Source organism: Cricetulus griseus, chromosome 7 (genome assembly GCF_003668045.3).
Source record: "Cricetulus griseus strain 17A/GY chromosome 7, alternate assembly CriGri-PICRH-1.0, whole genome shotgun sequence".
In the NCBI taxonomy this organism is placed as follows: domain Eukaryota; kingdom Metazoa; phylum Chordata; class Mammalia; order Rodentia; family Cricetidae; genus Cricetulus; species Cricetulus griseus.
This window is the reverse complement of record NC_048600.1, coordinates 72,842,491-72,864,095: the sequence shown is the minus strand read 5'-3', so window position 1 is coordinate 72,864,095 and position 21,605 is coordinate 72,842,491. Positions and strand designations below refer to the sequence as shown.

At 43.9% G+C, this 21,605-nt stretch overlaps 2 protein-coding genes across 3 annotated transcripts; both read left to right on the top strand.

The window, feature by feature from the left end:
• The first annotated feature begins 762 nt into the window (after positions 1-762).
• On the top strand, positions 763-1,689 carry LOC100769286 (olfactory receptor 1019). Its single transcript, XM_027427403.1, has one exon. It carries the CDS (start codon positions 763-765, stop codon positions 1,687-1,689), a length of 927 nt encoding a protein of 308 aa, XP_027283204.1.
• A 5,167-nt stretch (positions 1,690-6,856) lies between these two features.
• Fam183a (family with sequence similarity 183 member A) lies at positions 6,857-21,012 on the top strand. 2 transcript variants are annotated; one of them, XM_027427410.2, is made up of 4 exons: positions 6,857-6,986; positions 9,427-9,486; positions 19,078-19,181; positions 20,902-21,012. In XM_027427410.2, exons 1-4 carry the CDS (start codon positions 6,857-6,859, stop codon positions 21,010-21,012), a joined length of 405 nt encoding a protein of 134 aa, XP_027283211.1. The 2 variants fall into 2 exon arrangements, with proteins under 2 accessions (XP_027283211.1, XP_035303318.1); XM_035447427.1 differs by lacking the exon at positions 9,427-9,486.
• The last annotated feature ends 593 nt before the right edge of the window (positions 21,013-21,605 follow it).

Below are 21,605 nucleotides of genomic sequence, written 5' to 3'. Positions count from 1 at the left end.
CAGGAGGACAAACAAACAAAAGCAAGATCTCTAGGAACAAGGATTTACAGAAATATAGAACTCGTGTTTCACATTACATATGCTCAATAGAGGACATTTGTCCAACAATGTTGGCAGAATGATTTTTTTAGTTTAAAAAAGGCTTTTAAGAAAAATTAATAATGGAATTACTACTAGAGGAAGTGTGTGTGTCTGTGTGTGTGTATAGAGAGAGAGAGACAGACAGACAGACAGACACAGAGACAGAGAGAGACAGAGACACACACACACACACACAGAGAGAGAGAGAGAGAGAGAGAGAGAGAGAGAGAGAGAGGAGGCATGACTCAGCAATAGAAAATGAGATTTAGAAAATCTATTCCATATTAAGAAATGTGTTAATAATGAGAGTAAAAATAAAAATCCCTTCTATCCTTTAAAACATTGAAATGTTTATGAGTTGATTTGCTTCAATACATAGAAAACAAATACATGGAACTGTTTCCCACTTGACTCCATACAGAATTTAAGAGCAAGAGAACTTGGCAGGTGTGCCCTCTCTCCCTTCCTCTATGCCATCCCTTCCCCCTTTCTCCTCCCCTCCCCTTTCTCAGTTCTTTGAGATGCCATTTAGATAAGCTGCTTCACGGTGTTGGTTTTCCGATGAAAGCCCTGACTCTGTAGACAACATGGAGCTGCACATACATGTTCTGAGCCTGCCTTCTATGTTTGTCTCCTCTCTTAGCTGTGTGGTCCCTGCATCTGCACGCAATTTGAGCAGACATGTCCAATCACACAAGAGTGACTCACTTCATCCTCAGGGGCTTCTCAGATGCCCCACTGCTGAGATTGGTGGTCATCCCATTTTTCTTGCTGGTCTACACATTTGGCCTCCTGGGGAACATCTCCATCATCACAGCTGTGATGAGAGACAGTAGGCTCCACTCCCCCATGTACTTCTTCCTGAAGAATTTATCTTTCCTGGACATGTGCTACACTTCAGCCACCATCCCCAAGGCAATGGTTATATCCTTCACAGGCTCAGGGGTCATCTCCTATCTCGAGTGTGTAGCACAGCTTTACATATTTATCACACTTGCATCTACTGAATGCTTCCTGCTCACGGCCATGGCTTATGACCGGTTCCTGGCCATCCTCAGACCACTGCTCTATGGAACCATCATGAGCCAGAAATGTCGTGCTGAGATGGTGGCTTCTGCCTGGGCGAGTGGGGCCATCTACTCAGCCTTCCACACTTTCAACACCTTCTCCCTCCCCTACTGTGGACCCAATATTGTTGAGCATTTCTTCTGTGACATCCCTCCAGTCATGAGACTGTCCTGCACTGATTACCACCTCAATGAGGAGGTGGGCTTTGCTGTCAGCAGCTGCATTGTCATGAGCTCCTTTGCCCTCACGGTCCTCTCCTATGTAGGCATCGTGTCCACAGTTGTTCGAATCCCCTCAGTGGATGGCAGGAGGAAGGCCTTTTCCACCTGCTCCTCTCACCTGACCACAGTCATCTTGTTTTATGGAACTGGAAGCTTCATGTACCTGAGGCCTGCCTCTCGGTACTCCCCGACCCAGGGTCGCCTGGCATCTATTTTCTACTCTGTCCTCACTCCTTCTTTGAATCCGGTTGTCTATTGTCTGAGAAACAAAGATATGAAGTTTGCTCTGCAGAAACTTTATTGCAGAAGAAAGTACTGAGTCCTACAAGACTACCAAGTGTGGCTCTGACAGCTGTTGTTGCTGAAACCAGGCAGTTCATACTCCCAATCCCCTTTCTCCTCCTGTGATACTTGGCTTTGCTGATCAAGCCACCTCTAGGACCGGTAGAAGTCTCCCCAATCCCTGCAGATATGTTTCACTGTGTCCCAGTGACCTTTAACTTTAGCAGCTTATAGCTGCTGCAACAGACATATACATACAAGTGACATTTCTCTAGAAATGTCCACAGTCTTGCTTTAAAATTTTGTTTTTCTAAGCCAGATATGGTGGTTTAGGCTTGTATCAACTGGCAAGACAGAGGCAGGAGAATTAGGACTTCAAATCCAACCTCAGCTGTATTGTGAGTTCAAAGCCAGTGTCCTCATGGAACCCTAGCTCAAAAAAACCAAAGCAGGGGCTGGTGAGATGACCCAGCCATTAAGAGCACTTGTTACAGAGGACCTGTGTTGAGTTCCCAGTACCCTCATGGTGGCAGTTCCAGTTCCAAGGATTCCAACCCTCTCTTCTGACCTCTGTAGAAACAGCTTATGTGTTGTGTACTACATATACACAGGCAAAACATTCATACATATAAGAAATAAAAAAACAAAGCAACCCAATCCTCCACCTGATCTAGTTGTGGAACTCATGTTTTCTGAGGTGTGCTCATTACAGGATATGGGAATCTCAGGTCTTCGTCATCAGCCTGGTATAATGGCCACTAATTTGGGTTTTCAATGTTTTTTTTTCTTCATTTTTCCTGGCTATCCCATAAGCAACACATTTTATCACTCTAACTGTTCCTTCTCTTTCAATGTCAAACTGTTCTACTCTTTCAGTCATTTGGGCCTTCTTCTGATTTTGTCCCATGCTGAAGAATTTTAAACATCCCTCATTTCCTCTTTGACTTTTAGCTAAGTAGCAACCTTCAGCCCCCACACCCTAAACATCTCATTGTGTCCTCAATTGCCTTCTCTTCTTAGTCTAGGGTTTCTTTCTGACCTTCTAGGAAGCCCCGACATTGGCCCTGCATGGAGATTCCCAGATACAAGGTTAATAATTCAAACTGAGGGACACTTTATTGACAGAGCACAGGTGTGATCTTGTAAATTATTCTCAAACAAACCATGTGGCTTTGAAGGCCCAAGTTTATTCCTTCCTACCCTACAGAAGGCAGTGAAGACAAGAGGCTGCTTGAGCCTTGCTTGGGACACAGAGGCCAGGCATGGTTCACATTGATAAGTCATAAAGGTACTGTATCGATCTAGTTAAACCAGTATGATATAATCTATCTGAATGGTTTTTGTTTGTGGGTTTTTTGTTTGTTTGTTTTACTTTTGGTTTTTTTGAGACAGGGTTTCTTTGTAGCTTTGAAGCTTGTCCTGGAACTCACTATGCAGACCAGACTGCCCTCGAACTCACAGAGGTCCTCCTGCCTCTGCTCCTAAGTGCCAGGATTAAAAGTGTGCGCTACCACTGATCAGCCTATCTGAATGTTTTCAGGGACTATATAATTATATAAGCAAACAAAAATGATAGACACCCAGTCAGCCAGCAAATACAGAAGACATGTATCTACCTCTGCTGTACAGGGACCGGGAATGCAGAGACAGAGAGAGAGAGAGAGAGAGAGAGAGAGAGAGAGAGAGAGAGAGAGAGAGAGAGAGAGAGAGGGAGGGAGGGGGACTATATCTCATCTTAAGTAGCTTAGATATGTAGAAATATCTAATATAAGTACATTTAGGGAAGTAACTAAGTTGGCAAAAGAGCATGAATGGACAGGGATTCTGGAAAGGCGATTGCAGGTGAGCTCATATAAACATTAGGTAGAAAGGTTCTGCAGACATGACACAAAGAAGCATGCAGGTCAAGAAGAAAAGCAGTTAATTATGAAGTCATTGGTAGATATGGGGATTTGGGGATTGGAAGCAATGGCTACATGCCTAACTCTCACAATACTATCTGTCACACACCAAACATCCTGGGTGGTGAATGAATGAATGAAAGGGCACAAGCTTTAGTGTCTGTGTTTAGCCGATCACTAGAGCCAGGGATGGCTTTTAAGGAGACAAGTCTCCTTACTGTAGGCTACTTGTGGTTATTTAAAAATAAACCAAGTTATAGAAGGTTTTAGGGGTTGAACACAGGAATAGAAAGAAAGATGGTGGCTGCCAGGGGATGAGTCAGAGGATAGTTGCCTAAGGGGTGAGTTCTGGAGCTGGGTTTCACACTGTGCCCGTACTTCATGCAGCTGGGAGATCTTAGAAGATGTGTATTTTACCACAATGAAAAACTGAAAGTAGTTGGGTCTGGTCGGGCAGGTCTATAATCCCAGTAACTCAGGAGACTGAGGCAGGCAGATAACAAGTTTAACCTTTGCCTCGGCAAAGGCCAGAGTATAGCGCAGTGGTGGAGCAGCTCCCCAACATGCAGAGGCTCTGAGTTCAACCCCGAGTATTGCAAAAATAATGAATAAAATAAATCATAAAGATGTCAGCTTACTTAGATTAGAAAGGGTGGTGGTCCTGCTGGTCAGAATTGGGCAGTTAAATTGACTGCTGGTGGCTGGTGGCCTTGTCAGAGGAGCAGCAGGTGGCAGTTAAGGTTCAGGAAGCCGGCAACCGTGAGGCAAAACTCTGATGGGTGAGTCTCGAATAGGCAAGGTCTCAAGAGCCTTGGGCCCCAGAATTTTTCTTGTTACTGCTGTGTCTTTGCAAGTTTGCTGCTGCCTTTCCCCCTCTGGTATCTGGTAGAATAGGCAAGGGGAGATCCCTAGCCTTTAATGTAGTCTTAGAAATATCCCCTTCTATTGAGCATTTTTACCTGTAGATTATTGTGAAGATGCTTTTTCTTAAGCTGTACTGTTTAACTGAAGCATTGAGTTTACACATTGATAGTATCAGCTCAAATAGAATTTTGATGGTTGGGGTTTTTGAATAAATATGGTAGGCATTATGATAGAGGTTAGCTTATTGGAAAAATTAACACAGGTAATAGTAGGTTAAAATGTTGTCTCTGTCTCCGATAAAGCAGAGACTGCAAAAGATAAAAACAAAACAAGGAGATGTCACACAACTAGTTTCTCTTGGGGAACCATATAGACTGTGGCTTAGATTAATGATTAAGAAAAACAACTGAGTCCCAAAATTCTTTTAATCTTAATGTTGGGGGATGTTCTCATAGGTTTTGGAGTGCTTCATAGCTGAAACAAAGCTTTGAAAATGACTTTAGGTTAGACTAAGATGTTTTTGTCAATAGCTTTGAGGTGAAAAACCCTCAGAAGCAATGTAAAGTTTTAGAAAGGCACATGGCTTAGTGAATGACTCCTTAAGATCAAGGAACAAGAACAAAGCAGCCCAACTATTATTAGCTGACAAGCCTTTCTTGCTAGGATTGGTTGATGACCAAAGGTGATGATTAATTCCTTGTATTCATTTCTGCCCTCAGCTTCCTGATATAAAAAACTGTTGGTGAATGGGTATGCACCCCAAGGATTTAAAATAGACCTGACTGATTCTTTTTCATATATAAAAGTTTAGGTTTGTGATTCTTTTAAGATTTCGAATAAGGGTCTCTTGAGATAAATAGTAAAATGATTGGTCCTTTCTTTGTAACGCAAACCCAGCCTGCCAACAAAAGAACTGGCTGAGAAAAATAACTTGCTTTCTTATACTTTGTTAACCTATTACAAGTTGTTTGGGTATGAATGCATGTGGGTTCTTGGGACAAGCTGCTTTTCATCTGTAATACATAAAATCTTTAATCATGTAGGGAAAATGAGAATTTTTTTTACTTGTATTCATTATAATCATTCACTTGAAAAATAGAATATAACCACATAGTTTTTATATTGTTTGAAAGATTTTGTTGGGATATATAAGCTGTAAAGAAAAAATAAAAACAAAACTGAGATGATAGAAAGACCATGAGTGAGTATGTGTGTGTTCTACCCCCCCTTTTTTGTTTGCCAGCCCCAGAGAGTTAAGTTTAGCTCTCCCTCACTGGCCCCAGAGAATTAAGTGTTACTCCCTCAGATAGAAAAGTCAAAGGTCTGCCAGCTCCACAGGCTTCCCCTCAAGCCTTGAGCTGCTGGAGGCTGGTCCTCATGGCAGCAACATTTGACTCTGTCTCTGAGCTACCCTCATGTATTTTTGTGTGTCAGAGTATTGTGCCCAAATTCTAAACCCCCAAATCACCAAGAGGCCCATTTCGATGCAAAAGCAATGAGCCTTTTATTGCCGTTGTTTAATGTGCTAACCTCATTAGATGGGGCCTTTCATCCACCCACCATGGCGGATGGTTGGGGAAAAACTCCAAGAAACCGTGGGACAGAGATCTTATAGGACACTGTAAGGGGAGTGTCTAGGGGTACACACAGGCTCAGGATTGGTGTGCCTCCAGGCTTGGAGGACTTGCCCTGTGCCATTGGTCAACTGGTTGTTATGGCCTATAAGCCCTCCCAGGGTGGATGCTATGCTCTATATGCTACTGCTGTGCCTTGTCCGTAAAGCACACCCAGAGCTGTAAAACTTAGCCCCATTAGCTAACTTCTGATTGGTTCCTTGCCTTGAGGCAGGCATCTGACCTCCTAGTGACCAAGGCAAGGTCAGGCAAGCATGCGTTAGGCTGTTATGGCTGCCAAAATGGGGAGCTGGTCCCTTCAAGAGGTTTTTTTTTTTTTTCCCTTTTCTTTCTTACACCCCTCCCTCCCCCTCCTTCCCTCCCTCCTACACCCTCCTACTTCCTCCCTCCCTATTTTCAAGCCTATAGGTTTCTGTCTCCTCCTCAAATCATCTTTAGGAAATGATCAGCCATGCTGAAGTTCTTAAGTCTTTTCTTGCCGAGTCGGGAAAGGGGCAGCAGTCCTTTCCTAGCAGTGCACAGGGGCCCGCTCTTAGCAGACCCCGGCCGCTGGGTAAGGGTCTGAGGACACTAATGGAGGATTAATGAATCTCCGGGAGCCTGAGAGTTGGGAGGGGTGGAGTGGACAGAAAGACTGCCAGGGAGGATAACGCTGAGGAATCTGGGCACTATTGCCTAGAGACAGAAAGGACGCTGTTGCCTGAACACAAGGGGGAAGACTGTTGCTAGGAGACAGTAGAAGGCGACCTTTTTCCAGGCAAGGAGAAGGTCAGATAGCCTGACCTCTCAGAGCAAGGGCAAGGGCATGGCAGGAACGGGACAGAAGTGGATTCAGGATGAAGTTCATCAGAATCAGATCTTGAGAGAGCTAATCCTGAAAGAGCTGCGAACACAGAAGCTGTACACGCAGTATCACGTGAATCCCCTGCGGAAGGGTGAGCTGGCACAAGGGGGTTCAGAGGCGTGGGAGAGCAAGCAGCCCCTGCTCTTAACTGCGGAGCCATCTCTCCAGCTGTCTGGTAGTCTCCTTAGAGTTCAGACATGATGAGATTGAGGGCCTCTCTCCCCACACCACCCCAGACATAACAGATGCATTCAAATGCATCCAGAACTGAGTATTTTAGATGTAGAACAAGGATAAATGATTTGGGTGATAGTTTTGCTCCTCAAATAATTATGCAGTGTTTTTACATATGCTTTTTGTTAGTAGTTTGGTGTCTTTTTTAACACAACAAGGGGTTTTGTTCTTGTATGGTTTGTTGTTATTACCATTTTGACTTCTGGCCACAGACCTCCTTAAGCTCAGAAGTGGTGGGCTATCACACACAGAACTTACCCCCACGCAGGCAAAGCCATCCCCCACCTCTGACCTCCCATTGTCTCTTTCCTGTGTGGCTTCATCAGGGTTCTGTGAAAAAAAAAAAAAAACCTCCTCTGGGCCTGAAATGGAACTCCAGACTCATGGGTCCCGCTTCCCAGCTTCCCAGCAGCCTTCCCCGGAGCAGCTCATGGGGACCTTGCTGGCTGAATGTTTTCCCATCCTCCGCTGCTCTGCTGGCCTGGTTTAGCCATCCTGCTGCACCAGCTAAGGTGTTGTCCTCTCACCGCCCCGTCTCACTGCACCAGTTGCTCATTCCCCACAGTTCTCCCAATTAACATCTGTGCTGCCCGGTGAAAGGTCACAATGCACTTGGTAGACTCTGTCCATTCAGGCCATTCACTCTCTCATAGTGTCTAAGTAGGCTGCTGTGGTCTCCAATCCTCCTAGATTTGTGATAGTCTGAGGGGTTCCAAGCTACTCTTCCTCCAAGCACCAGCTTCCTTCTCCCATATTCCTTCCTACTATGTATGTAAAAAGACCCAAAGGAGCAGGCCAATTCCTTTGTAAACATTTTGGTGGCCTCCTGCAGTTTCTGAACTGGTTTCAACCCATCAGCCTCTAAGGCCCCATTGGATCTGGCTCTGGTTCCTATCCAGCTTCCCTCCATTCTGAACAACCCCCCCAAATGTCATCCCACCCCACCCTATCCCACCCAAGATCCTCCAGTAAAAGTCGCAGTGCCTACTCTGCTCTGCCTCAGCCACTGACACACACACACACACACACACACACACACACACACACACACGTCTTCCTCCCTTCATTCTCATAGAAACAGATTTCCTAAATATGTCAGGCCATCCCCCAACCTACATGTTCCTTGTCTCCAACATCTGTGCCTCCCTAGCTATAGTACACGGCAGCCCAGCTGTCTGCAGAAAGGGCGGAGACTTCATTTACCCGTATATAGCCTAGTTTTATCAGGAGCCCTGATCACTAAAGTAAGAAAATTTACTTTCCAGTTCTGTTTAAACATTGTCCACTTTAAGAATTAAAATGATCTCTGAAGGCCACATGCAGGCTTTTTCAGACAGTGCTGTCTCCTGGCCCAGCCCTGCTGTGTACATAATAGGGTTCACTGGAATGAAGGGAGACTATACTATAGGGTGTTGGTACTTGCTTTCATCCATAAAGACTTTGCTAATATACTGGTAACGCAGAGGGTGACATAAATGTCTATCTTAGATGTTTGGGTGTGGCTGGGATGAAAGTAGCTAATAGGGTCTGAGACAAAGAATTTCTTGGAGGGCACTGGTTCCCATCACCTCACTCATTTTTATTGTTATTCACCAGCTACCTCCTCTTAAGCATCTCCTTTGGGGGGTATCTGACTTCACCAGGCTGTCACTCATCTTTCTACATGTTCTCACACAGTGTACTCTGCCCCCTTCATTCAGTACTCACATGCGCCTCCCCGGGACACTCACCACACACCTATGCCATCACCTCTATGCACATAGCCTGCTCTCAGGTTCTCTCTCACAGGTTATGCCATGTTAGTGTGCTGTCAGTCACCACACAGAGGGAAGGCTCAGGAATTAAGGAGGACTTCGCTGTCTTGCTCACAGCACTGTCTGTAGTGCTCCTGTCAACACCAGGAACTGGATGATGTCGATTCAGCCTCTTGCATGTCCATCCCTGTCTTATTCTCAGGAATTAGCATTCAGGCATGTTTGCTTCTCTGCCAACCAGCATTAGGCAGAGAAGGTTTTTCCATGCTGAAAACCTGAAGTCACGTGGGATACCTGAGAGTGTCCCTGTGGCCAGGAACTATTAGGTGTGCTTTATTCTGGTATTCCCAGGTCAAGTATGCACTCCTGGCTATGGTACTGGAGTGACATGCTTGCTGTGAGGTCTTGCTTCTTAGTATCCTGCACAGTTCCCTGGCAGATGCCAGACTCCTTAGTGAGTGCTAAACGGGGATCTTGTCTAAGCTGAGTCTCAGGACAATCTTAGACCTGCTAATGTGAATTGTGCTGTTTGTTTTTCTCTAGTTCACACAATTGCCAGGAAGCCCATGTCTTGGCATGATAACCTGGAGGAGCCTGCAGATGGTGAGTTGTGGGCTTGAGAACACCAAGGTTCAGGGCACAGAGGGGCAGGCAGCTCTCAAGGTTCTGCCACCTTGGAGGAAGGTATGGGGTCCTCTGAAACTAGATTTAACCACGGCCACAGGAGACTGGCTTATTCAGCTACAATGCCAGGTATCCAACAATAATATTCCTAAAGCCCTAACTTTGTTTCCATCCATCCATCCATCCATCCATCCATCCATCCATCCATCCATCCATCCATCTATCCATCCATCCATCCATCTCCCTGAAGTCATATTGACTGGTTTTAATGTTCAATCCCTCTACCCACTTAGCAAGTGACTTTGGGGAGTGCTCTAATTTCATTCTGTTGCTGTGGTAAAACACTGATCAAAAGTAATTTAGGGAGGAAAGGGTTTATTTCGTTTTACATTTCCAGGTCACTTTCCCCTGAGGAAAGATTCCCACAGGGCAGGAACTCAAGTAGGAGCTTGAAGTAGAAGTCATGGAAAAAGGTTGCTTGCCTGCTCAGTCCCTGGCTCACTTGCTTACATGCTTATGCTCATCTAGCCTTCTTACATAGCCCAGGACCACCTGTGTAGGGATGGTGGCAACCTCAACATCATTATTAATCAAGATAATCCTCCATGGACATAACCACAGGTCAATCTGATCTAGGCAATTCCTCAGTCTAGGTGGTGTTCTCAGATGACACTAGGCCTTGTCAAATTGGCACTTAAAGCTAACCAGAACATATAATTTTGTTTTTTTAAACTTTTCTGAAACAAATTTTAGGATTGTCATTAGAACTAGGCAAAATAATGCAAGTGCTTAGGATGGGGTGTGGTATGTGGTACTCAGTAAATGTTGGCTATTGTTTTCATAATTACCCTGTAAGAGTCCATGGGCCCAGGGCCAGGAGGAGGGCCTCATTATGAAGGAGAAGGAAATAGCCTTGTACATACCTGGAGAGGAGTTAGAGAATAGGATGACTGAGCCAACATCACAGGCTGGTCCCTCTGTCAGGCAGTGGCATTCTGGGAAAAGCTCTCAGAGACTCCAGGCAGAGGCAAAACTTCTCAGGGGAAGCCTGTGCAGGGACTTTCATGGTGTGTAAACAGGCACAGAAAGGAGAGGCAGCAGCATGGTCTGAGGACTGTATACAGCCTGGCCCTTGTCCTTGCTGTCCACAGTGGGTTGTCTTCCCAGGGCTATCTCTTCCCAGGACTGTTTCCTGCTCAACATTCTAGAGTCTCCCTTCTCTTACTAGTTGTGTGACAGTGGGTAGGTTATTAAGCTGCTCTGTGATCTAGTTTCTTTGTCATGAAATGGAGGGGTTGCAGTACCTGCTCCTTTCTCTAGAGTTTGGGTCACTCTTTGGGAAGTTTATGCATATGCCTGAGTATTCTGTCCTTTGTTCTCCATCTAGATCACAAGCCACAGGACAGCAGGGCTCATGTCTGTCTTGCCTAAAGCTCTGCCCCCAGAACCCAGAATCCAGCTTGACAAATAGTTGAAAGGTGGACAGAGAACCAGATTCCCACATCTGGGAAAAGCCATTGCTTTTTCTCCATGGCTAGGTCAAAGTCAGGGAAACATATTTGTGTTCAAGACACTGACTTTTTTTCCAACTTTTTTTTATTTGAATTAGAAACAGGATTGTTTTACTTGACAATCCCAGTTGCCTTCTCCCACCTGTCCTCCCCTACCCCCTCCCAAACCCTATCTGTCACATATCCTTTCTGCTCCCCCTGGATGGTGAGGCCTTCCATAGGGTGTCATCAGTCTCTATTGTATCCTTTGGGATAGGGCCTAGGCCCACCCCCTGTGCCTTGGCTCATGGAGTATTCCTCTATATGGAATGGGCTCCCAAAGTCCACAGATATGCTAGGGATAAGTACTGGACTTCTACAGGAGGTCCCGTAGATTTCTGAGGTTTCCTCACAGAAATCCATGTCCCTGGGGTCTCGATCAGTCCCATGCTGGTATTCCAGCTATCAGACTGGGGAGCAACAGTTCCCAAATGTTCAGGTCAGCTGTTTTTGTGGGTTTCACCAGCCTGGTCTGGACCTCTGTGCTCTTCATTGGTCCTTCTCTGGATCTGGGTTCCAGTTCAGTTCGGTGATTAGTTGTGGGTGTTTGCTTCTACTTCCACCAGCTGCTGGATGAAGGATATAGGATGGCATATAAATCAGTCATCAACCTCATAATCAGGGGAGGGTATTTAAGGTAGCCTCTTCTCCGTCACTGAGATTGTTAGCTGGTGTCATATTTTGTAGATCTCCAGACATTTCCCTAGTGCCTGATTTCTCTGTAAACCTAAAATGTCTCCCTCTATCATGGTATCTCCATTCTTGTTATCTTCTATTCTTCCCCTGACTCAACCTTTCTGCTCCTTCATGTCCTCTGCATCCCTCCTCTTCTCCCCTTCTCATTCTCCTAGCTCCCTCCCCCCTCTTCCCATGCTCCCAATTTGCTCAGCAGATCTTGAACCTCTCCCCTTCTCCAGGGGACCATGTATGTTTCTCTTAGGGTCCTCCTTGTTTATTAGCTTCTTTGGCAGTGTGGATTGTAGGCTGGTAATCCTTACTCTATGTCTAAAATCCGCATATGAGTGAGTACATACCATATTTGTCTTTTTGTGATTGGGTTACCTCACTCAGAATGATTTCTTCTAGATCCATCCATTTTCCTGCAAATTTCAAGATTCCATTGTTTTTTTTTTCCGTTGAGTAGTACTCTATTGTGTAAATGTACCACATTTTCTCTAGCCATTCTTCGGTTGAGGGGCATCTAGGCTGCTTCCAGTTTCTGGCTATTACAAATAGTGCTGCTATGAACATCGTTGAACAGATGTCCTTGTTGTATGAATGTGCTTCTTTTGGGTATATGCCTAAGAGTGGAATTGCTGGATCTTGTGGTAGACTGATTCCCATTTTTTTTTGATGAGTCGCCATACTGATTTCCAAAGTGGCTGTACCAGTTGGCACTCCCACCAGCAGTGGAGAAGTGTTCCCCTTTCTCCACATCCTCTCCAACATGAACTGTCATTGGTGTTTTTGATTTTGGCCATTCTGACAGGAGTAAGATGGTATCTCAGAGTTGTTTTGATTTGCATTTCCCTGATGGCTAAGGATGTTGAACACTTTCTTATGTGTCTTTCAGCCATTTTAGATTCCTCTATTGAGAATTGTCTATTTAGTTCTGTACCCCACTTTTTAATTGGGTTGTTTGGTGTTTTGGAGACTAGCTTCTTGAGTTCTTTATATATTTTGGAGATCAGCCCTCTGTCAGATGTGGGTTGCCAGTCTGTCGGTTGCCATTTTGTCTTGCTAACTGTCTCCTTTGCCTTACAGAAGCTTCTCAGTTTTAGGAGGTCCCATTTATCAATTGTTGACCTCAGTGTCTGTGCTACTGGTGTAATGTTCAGGAAGCGGTCTCCTGTACCGATTAATTCAAGGGTATTTCCCACTTTGTCTTCTAATAGGTTCAGTGTAGCTGGATTTATGTTGAGATCTTTGATCCATTTTGACTTAAGTTTTGTGCAAGGCGATAGGCTTGGGTCTAACTGCAGTCTTCTACATGTCTGCAACCAGTTATGCCAGCACCATTTGTTGAAGATGTTCTCTTTGTTCCATCGTATAAATTTGGATTATTTGTCAAAAATCAGGTGTTCATAGGTGTGTGGGATAATATCAGGGTTTATCAATTCTATTCCATTGGTCTACCAGTCTATTTTTGTGCCAATACCAAGCTGTTTTCAGGACTATAGCTCTGTAATAGAGCTTGAAGTCAGGGATGGTGATGCCTCCAGAAGTTTCTTTATTGCACAGGGATGTTTTGGCTATCCTGGTTCTTTTGTTTCTCCATATAAAGTTGAGAATTGTTCTTCCAAGGTCTGGGAAGAATTGTGTTGGGATTTTGATAGGGATTGCATTGCATCTGTAGATTGCTTTTGGCAAGATTGCCATTTTTACTATGTTGATTCTACCTATCCAAGAGCATGGGAGATCTTTCCATTTTCTGGTATCTTCTTTAATTTCTTTCTTTAGAGACTCAAAATTCGTATGGTACAGGTCTTTCACATTTTTGGTTAGTGTTACCCCAAGGTATTTTATGTTGTTTGTGGCAATTGTAAAGGGTGATGTTTCTCTGATTTCTTTCTCCAGCAATGTGTCATTGGTATATAGTAGGGCTAAGGATTTTTTGAGTTAATCTTGTATCCTGCCACTTTGCTGAAGGTGTTTACCAGATGTAGGAGTTCCTTGGTAGAGTTTTTCGGGTCACTAATGTAGGCTATCATATCATCTGCAAATAGTGAGAGTTTGACTTCTTCCTTTCCAATTTGTATTCCCTTGATCTCCTTTGTTGAATTATTGCTCTAGCTAGAACTTCAAGGATAATATTGAAGAGGTATGGAGAGGGTGGACAGCCTTGTCTTGTCCCCGATTTTAGAGGAATTGGATCGAGTTTCTCTCCATTTAATTTGATGTTGGCTGTTGGCTTGCTGTATATTGCTTTTATTATGTTGAGGTATGTTCCTGTTATTCCTGATTTCTCCAAGACTTTTATCATAAAGCGGTGTTGGATTTTGTCAAAGGCTTTTTCGGCATCTGTTGAGATGATCATGTGGTTTTATTTTCTCAGTCTGTTTATATGATGGATTACATTGATGGATTTTCATATATTGAACCATCCTTGCATCCCTGGGATGAAGCCTACTTGATCATGGTGGATGATTTCTCTGATATGTTCTTGTATTCGATTTGCCAGGATTTTATTGTGAATTTTTGTATCAATGTTCATGAGGGATATTGGTCTGTAATTCTCTTTCTTAGTTGTGTCTTTGTGTGGCTTGGGTATCAAGATTATTGCAGCCTCGGAAAAAGAGTTTGGCAATGTCCCTTCTGCTTCTATTGTGTGGAACAATTTGAGGAGTATTAGTATTAGCACTTCTTTGAATTTCTGGTAGAATTCTGCAGTGAATCTATCTGGCCTCGGGCTTTTTTTTTTTTTTTTTTGGGAGATTTTTGATGGCTGCTTCTATTTCCTTAGAAGTTATAAGTCTGTTTAAGTTGCTTATCTGTTCTTGATTCAATTTTGGTAAGTGATAACTGTCCAGAAAATTGTCCATTTCCTTTAAATTTTCAAATTTTGTGGAGTACACATTTTCAAAGTATGACCTGAAGATTATCTGGATTTCCTCAGTGTCCGTTGTTATGTGCCCCTTTTCATTTCTGATTTTGTTAATTTGCATGATCTCTCTCTGCCTTTTGGTTAGTTTGGATAACGGTTTGTCTATCTTGTTGATTTTCTCGAAGAACCAACTCTTTGTTATATTGATTCTTTGAATTGTTTTCTTTGTTTCGACTTTATTGATTTCTGCCCTCAGTTGGATTATTTCCTGGCATTTGCTCCTCTGGGGTGAATTTGCTTCCATTTTTTCTAGAGCTTTCTGCTGTGATGTCAAATCTCTGGTGTGGCTATTCTCTAGTTTCTTCATGTGACCACTTAGAGCTATGAACTTTCCTCTTAGTACTCTTTTCAAAGTGTCCCATAAGTTTGGGTATGTTGTGTCAACATTTTCATTGAATTCTAGGAAGTCTTTAATTTCTTTCTTTATTTCTTCCTTGACCCAGGAATGTTGCAATTGCATGTTGTTCAATTTCCATGAGTTGGTAGGTTTTCTGCACTTTGATTTGTTTTTGATTTCTAACTTTAAAGCATGGTGGTCTGATAAGACACAGGGAATTATTCCAATTTTTTGTACCTGTTGAGGTTTGCTATGTTGCCAAGAATGCAGTCGATTTTTCAGAAGGTTCCATGTGATGCTGAAAAGAAAGTATATTCTTTTGTGTTTGGATAGAAAGTTCTATAAATGTCTATTAATCCCAATTGGGTCATAATTTCTGTTAGTTCCTTTGTTTCTTTGTTAAGTTTCTGCCTGGTGGTCCTGTCCAGTGGTGAGAGTGGGGTGTTGAAGTCTCCCACTATAACTGTGTGAAGCCTTATTTGTGATTTGAGGCCTTAATGTTTCTTTTATGAATGTTGGTGCCTTTGTATTTGGGGCATAGATGTTTAGAATTGAGACTTCTTCCTGATGGATTTTTCCCGTGATGAATATGAAATGACCTTCTTCATCTCTTTTGATTGATTTTAGTTTGAAGTCTAACTTGGTAGACACTAGGATAGCTACCCCAGCTCGTTTCTTGGGTCCATTTGATTGGAGTGTCTTATCTCAACCATTTACTCTGAGGTAATGTCTGTCTTTGAATTTGAGGTGTGTTTCTTGTATGCAGCAGAAGGATGGATTCTGTCTTCGTATCCAATCTGTTAGCCTGTGTCTTTTTATAGGCCAGTTAAGACCATTAATATTGAGGGAAATTAAGGTCCATTCAATGTTTATTCTTGTTTGTTTTTCATTTGTTGTTGGTACTGGTGTTGTATGTGGATTTACCCTGCCTTTTATTTTGTGTTTTTGTAGAGTGGGATTATCTAATACCTATGTTTATGAGAGTGTAGTTAATTTCCTTAGGTTGGAGTTTTCCTTCCAGTACTTTCTGTAGGGCTGGATTAGTGGTTACATATTGTTTAAATCTGGTTTTGTTGTGGAATATCTTGTTTTCTCCATTTATAGCGATTGAAAGCTTTGTTGGGTATAGTAGTCTGGGGTGGCACCCATGTTCTCTCAGAGTTGGTAGAATATCTATCCAGGTCCTTCTAGCTTTCAGAGTTTCCATGGAGAAGTCTGGTGTAATTCTGGTAGGTTTGCCTTTATTTGTTACTTGGCCTTTTTCCATTGCTGCTCTTAATATTTTTTCTTTATTCTGTACATTTGGTGTTTTAATTATTGTGTGACGAGGGTACTTCCTTTTGTAGTCCACTCTATTTGGCATCCTGTAGGCTTCTTGTACTTTCATTGGCATGTCTTTCTTTAGGTTGGGAAAGTTTTCTTCTATGATTTTGTTGAATATGTTTTCTGCACCTTTGAGTTGGCTTTCTTCACCTTCTTCTATACCTACTATCCTTAGGTTTGGTCTTTTCATGGTGTCCCATATTTCCTGGATATTTTGTGTTATGCATTTGTTAGACTTCAGATTTTCTTTGCTTGATGAGTTTATTTGCTCTAGTTTGTCTTCAGCGTCTGAGATTCTGTCTTCCATCTCTTGTATTTTATTGGTTATGCTTGCATCTGTGGTTCCTGATTGTTTACTCAGCTTTTCCACTTCCAGAATTCCCTCAATTTGTGTTTTCTTTATTGTCTCTAATTCAGTTTTCAAAGGTTGCTCTCTTCTGCTTCTTCTGTGTTGGGATGTTCATGTCTTGCTGGTGTAGAGTCCCTAGACTCTGGTGGTGTCATATTGGTTTTCCTGTTGTTGGATGTGTTCTTATATTGTCATCTTCCCATCTCTTCTTCCAGTGGGTACAGTTGGTGTCACTTCCTTTCCTGGTGTGTATGGGTCCGGTGTTCTCTTCAGGTGTGTGCAATTGACTTTGATACTCTGATGGGTTTCAAGTTGGGTGCAGGCAGGTCTGAGGCACTCACTCTCCAGGTGGGTGGGAGCAGCACTGGCGCAGAGATGTCAGCAGACTCTGGGTTGCTTGGTCCTCAGGGGTCAAGTTGTCCTGTTGAAGACCCTTTCGCAGGAGTTCCCAGAGTGGGCAGGCAGAAGTTGGGCCTAAGGCAGGGGCTGAAGCAGCTCACCTCTGCACTCTCTGCACTCTGTGGGGGCCAGAATAGTCCAGAGATCTCAGCAGAGTCAGGATCCCAGGGTCCTCAGGGACTGATTCAGTCTGCCTGTAGATCACTGGGCAGGATTTGACAGGGTGGGCAGGCAGAAATTGGGCCCAAGACACTGACTTTTTAAAAAATTATAATATGATTGCAACGTGTCTTCCTTTCCCTTTCCTTTCTCCAATGTTTTTTTCCTTTAATCTTTTCCTTTAATTGTTTTCCTTTAATTGTTTTTAATCTTTTCCTTTAATTGTTTTTATACATACACCCCCTCATCAGTCTGTGTTGTAAGGCCTGTGAAAGACCCCTGGAAGCTCAGGTTCCCAGGATCTCAGTCCAGGAACTCGGCTACCCCAATCACCATGCGGAAGTGAAAGCTTGATCCAAACTGCACGAGGCTTTATTGTAGTTGTTTAACGAGCTACCCCCATGTTAGCTCGGGTCTTTCATCCACCTGCATTACAATGCTTCTCTCAGGTTTGGGTAAGGGAATCTGAGGATTCAGTAAAGACAAGACAGTGGGTCATTCTTGCAAGCAGAATGCCATTTATTTCAAAGGGGAGTAGACTTATATACCATAACAGCCACAGTGGAAAAATGCTCAGGTCAAGGTTCATGCCCTCAACCACCCCCCCACCTCAATGGGTGGATAGTTTGCATTCTTGTATACATGCCTAGGCAGAAGGAGGGAACAAGGAAGTAAACACCTAGTCATGAGGCAGTATTCGGACCTCAAGGGCACAATGGGTCACATGTAGTCACGAGATGATCAGCAGACCCCAAAAGGGTCCCAACAAGTCTGCATAAAGTTACTTGTATTATATGATTTTAGGGCTGCCCACTTGGTATTGGCTAACCAATTGGAGGGCCCTTCCCTGTGAAAGACTATTTCCCCTGCTCTCAGCATTCTCTAGTTGCCTGTAGGTTTTTGTCTAGGATTTAGGTCTCATGAGCTTCCATCCTTTCATCTTAGCATGTCTATTGGTATTGTCACTGTTCAGGTCTTGTTTAGACAGCCATGTTGGTGAGATTTTGTGGGTGTAGCTTCTTTGGAATTTCTAGGATACATAATTCACAGCAAACATCTTGTTTCTCTAACTCTTATTGAAAGACCCCCAGAGGCTCAGGCCCCCAGGATCTCAGCCCAGGACCACGGTCACCCCAATCACCAGGCAGAGTTGAAAGCTTGATGCAAACTGCATGAGGCTTTATTGTAGTTGTTTAATGAGCTAACAACATGTTAGCTCGGGTCTTTTATCCACCTGCCATGGCAGATGGCTAGGAAAGATGCTGCAAAGTGTCTGCATAGAGATCTTATAGGGCAGCATAAGGGGAGTGTCTAGGGGTACGCAGGCTCAGGATTGGTGTGCCTCCAGGCTTGGAGAGTTTGCCGTTCAGCTGTTATGGCTGCCGAAATGGGGAGCTGGTCCCTTCATTATAATCTTTCCACCCCCTCTTCCTCAATAGTCTCTGAGCCTTAGATGCAGGAATTGTGTTGCAGATGTATCAATTGGAACTGGATGCCACATGATCTCTCTTTCTTTGCACCTTGGCCAGTTGTGTTTTTCTGTAACAGTGTCCATCTCTTGCAAAGAGAAGTTTCTTTGATGAGGAGTGAGAACTACACTTAGGGATTATGCTGTTTTAGTAAAGTAGTGGCTGTAGGATATCCTCCAAGATCCATGACTTCTGTAGTCCAAGGAGGCTCACTAGTTTTCCAGTACCAGGCATCATTTCTCTCTTGTTGAGCAGGTATTAAGACCCTTTAGAGAGCTGTTGGTAACCACCAAGGTATGCATGCCACCATTGCACCCTTCATCATGCCATGCTCATTGTTGTGGTTTCTGATTCCTTTTTAACTGTGTCTCATGTCCTAGTCAAGTTCCTGAACGTCATTCATCATGCTGCACAGGGTCCAAGGAAGAAATATTCAGAGACACAGACTGAATCCCAAGAAATTGGATGGGACTCAAGTCCCTTGGTGAGTATGGCTCCCTCACTTAGTGGTACCTGGGAGCCAGTGGCAGCCAAGAGGACAGGTTGAGGAGGCAGTCTCTCCTCGGTTTGAATTCTGGGTTACATTCTTTAGTTGTGTGACATCGGGCAAGTCACTGAGTTGTTTTGTGACTTGGTTTCATATTCATCATATGGAAATACTATAGTACCTATCTCCCAGGGTTTTTAAGTGCAAGAAAGGTGTAAGACTATAAAGAGAATAGTAAAAGAAAGATAAGGAGAAATAACAAGAATATAAAGAACATTTGTAAGGTGCCTAGAACTGAGCCTGTCACAGAGACACTACACTTCTCAATAAACATGGGGTGGGCTGTTGTAATATGGATGGGAACAATAGGAAGAGGGGGTTTAGAGCCCCGCTGAGCCCCAAGTCAAGTGCAGACCTTGGTTCCTTGGCTTGATAACCCATTCTCTTCACCAACTAAGAGATTTTCAAGCATCCTCCACTCCCAAGATCTCTCCACATCCCATGGCCCCCGTCCACCATTCTAAGGGCTGGCGTCTTACCCATTATACAGTTGGAGAAGCAAAAACCATTCAAAGTAAAAAGAGAGAGGTGAGAGAGAAATTTAGTGAACATGTGTGAGAGAAGGTGTTATCCCATGACATTGATGAAAATGGATAATAAACCAGTCATTTCATTATTGCTTAAAAATGCAAGGAAGATATTCAGATGAGAAAATGGTGCTGTGGGTAGTAGCCCAAGACTGGGATCTGCAGGGTACAGAGATTGGGCTGAACTCTGAAGGCCATGTGGACAAATGAGAACATGGCACTAAGGACCAAGATATGGGGGTCAACAGACAAAGAATGTTAAACAGGAAGCTTCAGGGATGAGGGGTACTCGGGCTAACCTAATCTAAGGGAATCATTGCTGAAGGCAGAAAATGTGACTAGACTTCACACATGGGGTAGTGGAGACAGAGGAGCCTGCTGGAATTTGGAGAGTGAGAACATACTACTAAGGACAGTGATTCTTGTTAGCAGACTTAGCAGGACTTTTGCTAAAAGTGGACAAGGCAGGGATGGAGATGGAGGCTCAGAGAGACAGATCTAATTAAATAGAGCACAGACCAGCCTGAGCAGTTCGGTCAATGAGAGAATCTTATCCACACAGGAGAAGTAAGGTTTGAAAGACAGAAAATAGTGGCAAAGGTAGAAACTGGGTTAATTAGATAACAGATTAATATAGAAAATTATTACAAAGCACAAATTATTTAACTCAGCATTCCTCCCCTTTTAGAGAAGTTTATTATAGATTCATAGATGGCTACTTACGAGAAAGAAAGCCAGCCTGTTTGCATAAAATGGGATTTATGTGTCACAGTGCTCACTTAAGCTCCATACTCCTTCAACAAACACACACTTTTTCCAGGTAGCCCTTGCTAGGTGCTATCCACTAGTAGCTTGGCTACAGTAATACATGTGCAGCCTCTCCCCCCATGAGCTAGTCTCCAGGGGTGGTGAGTCCTTAGGCAAGGCCTCCTTCAGGCAGCAGGGAGGGGACTGCCTCAGCTTTGACACGTCACTGTCCTTCAGTTTGGGGATGTAAATGTTCACATATCCGCGTCATAGCACAGGGCTTTGCAAGGAAAAGCAGCTTCAGACCCAGCTCTACAACAGGTAAGCCCTGCTCTCCTCCCGGCCCTGACAGACTGCCTTCCGATCCTGCCCCTCCCCTTTAGATCAATCCACTACGCCAGGACAAGAGGCTGAACCACTTCAAGGTCTATCATGACATCACTCTTTACAAGGCTAAACTGTGGAGCTTGGGGGAAGATGATCATCAGAAGTAGCATTCTCTCCATGGAGTGAGTCTGCACACTGAATTCCCAAGGCGTGCGTTGCCCAGACAAATAAATGCTGTTTCTGTTAAAAGTTACACAGGGCATTTTTCATTGGTCATCACGTTATGATTGAGAGTCAGGCAGTGTGTGACCAGAAAACGCTTCAGGAGGCCTTGCAGCATCACACAGGCAGAGGGAAGAGGAGACCCTACAGAGAACGGAAGTGAGATAAAGAAGCAACCTGATTGGTTATAACCTGTGCCCATTTTATTTGTAATGGTTTGAACAGCTGGCCTTCAATCACAACTTTCCTGACAACTCCTTAACACCCCCCCACACACACCCCCACACCCCCACCCCGCCACCCTTCTTCTTTTTTGAGACAAGGTTTCTCTGTGTAATCCTGTCGTGGCACTCATTCTTTAGATCAGGCTGGCCTGTAACTCAGAGATCCACTTTCCTCTGCATCCCAATTCTGGGATTAAAGGCATGCACCACCATGCCCAGCAATGTGTTTGTTCGTTCCTTTTGTTTTGTTTGAGACTTCTCTCTCAACAAGTTAGCTGAGCTTCAGCCCCAATCACTAGTGGCCAACTGTGTCA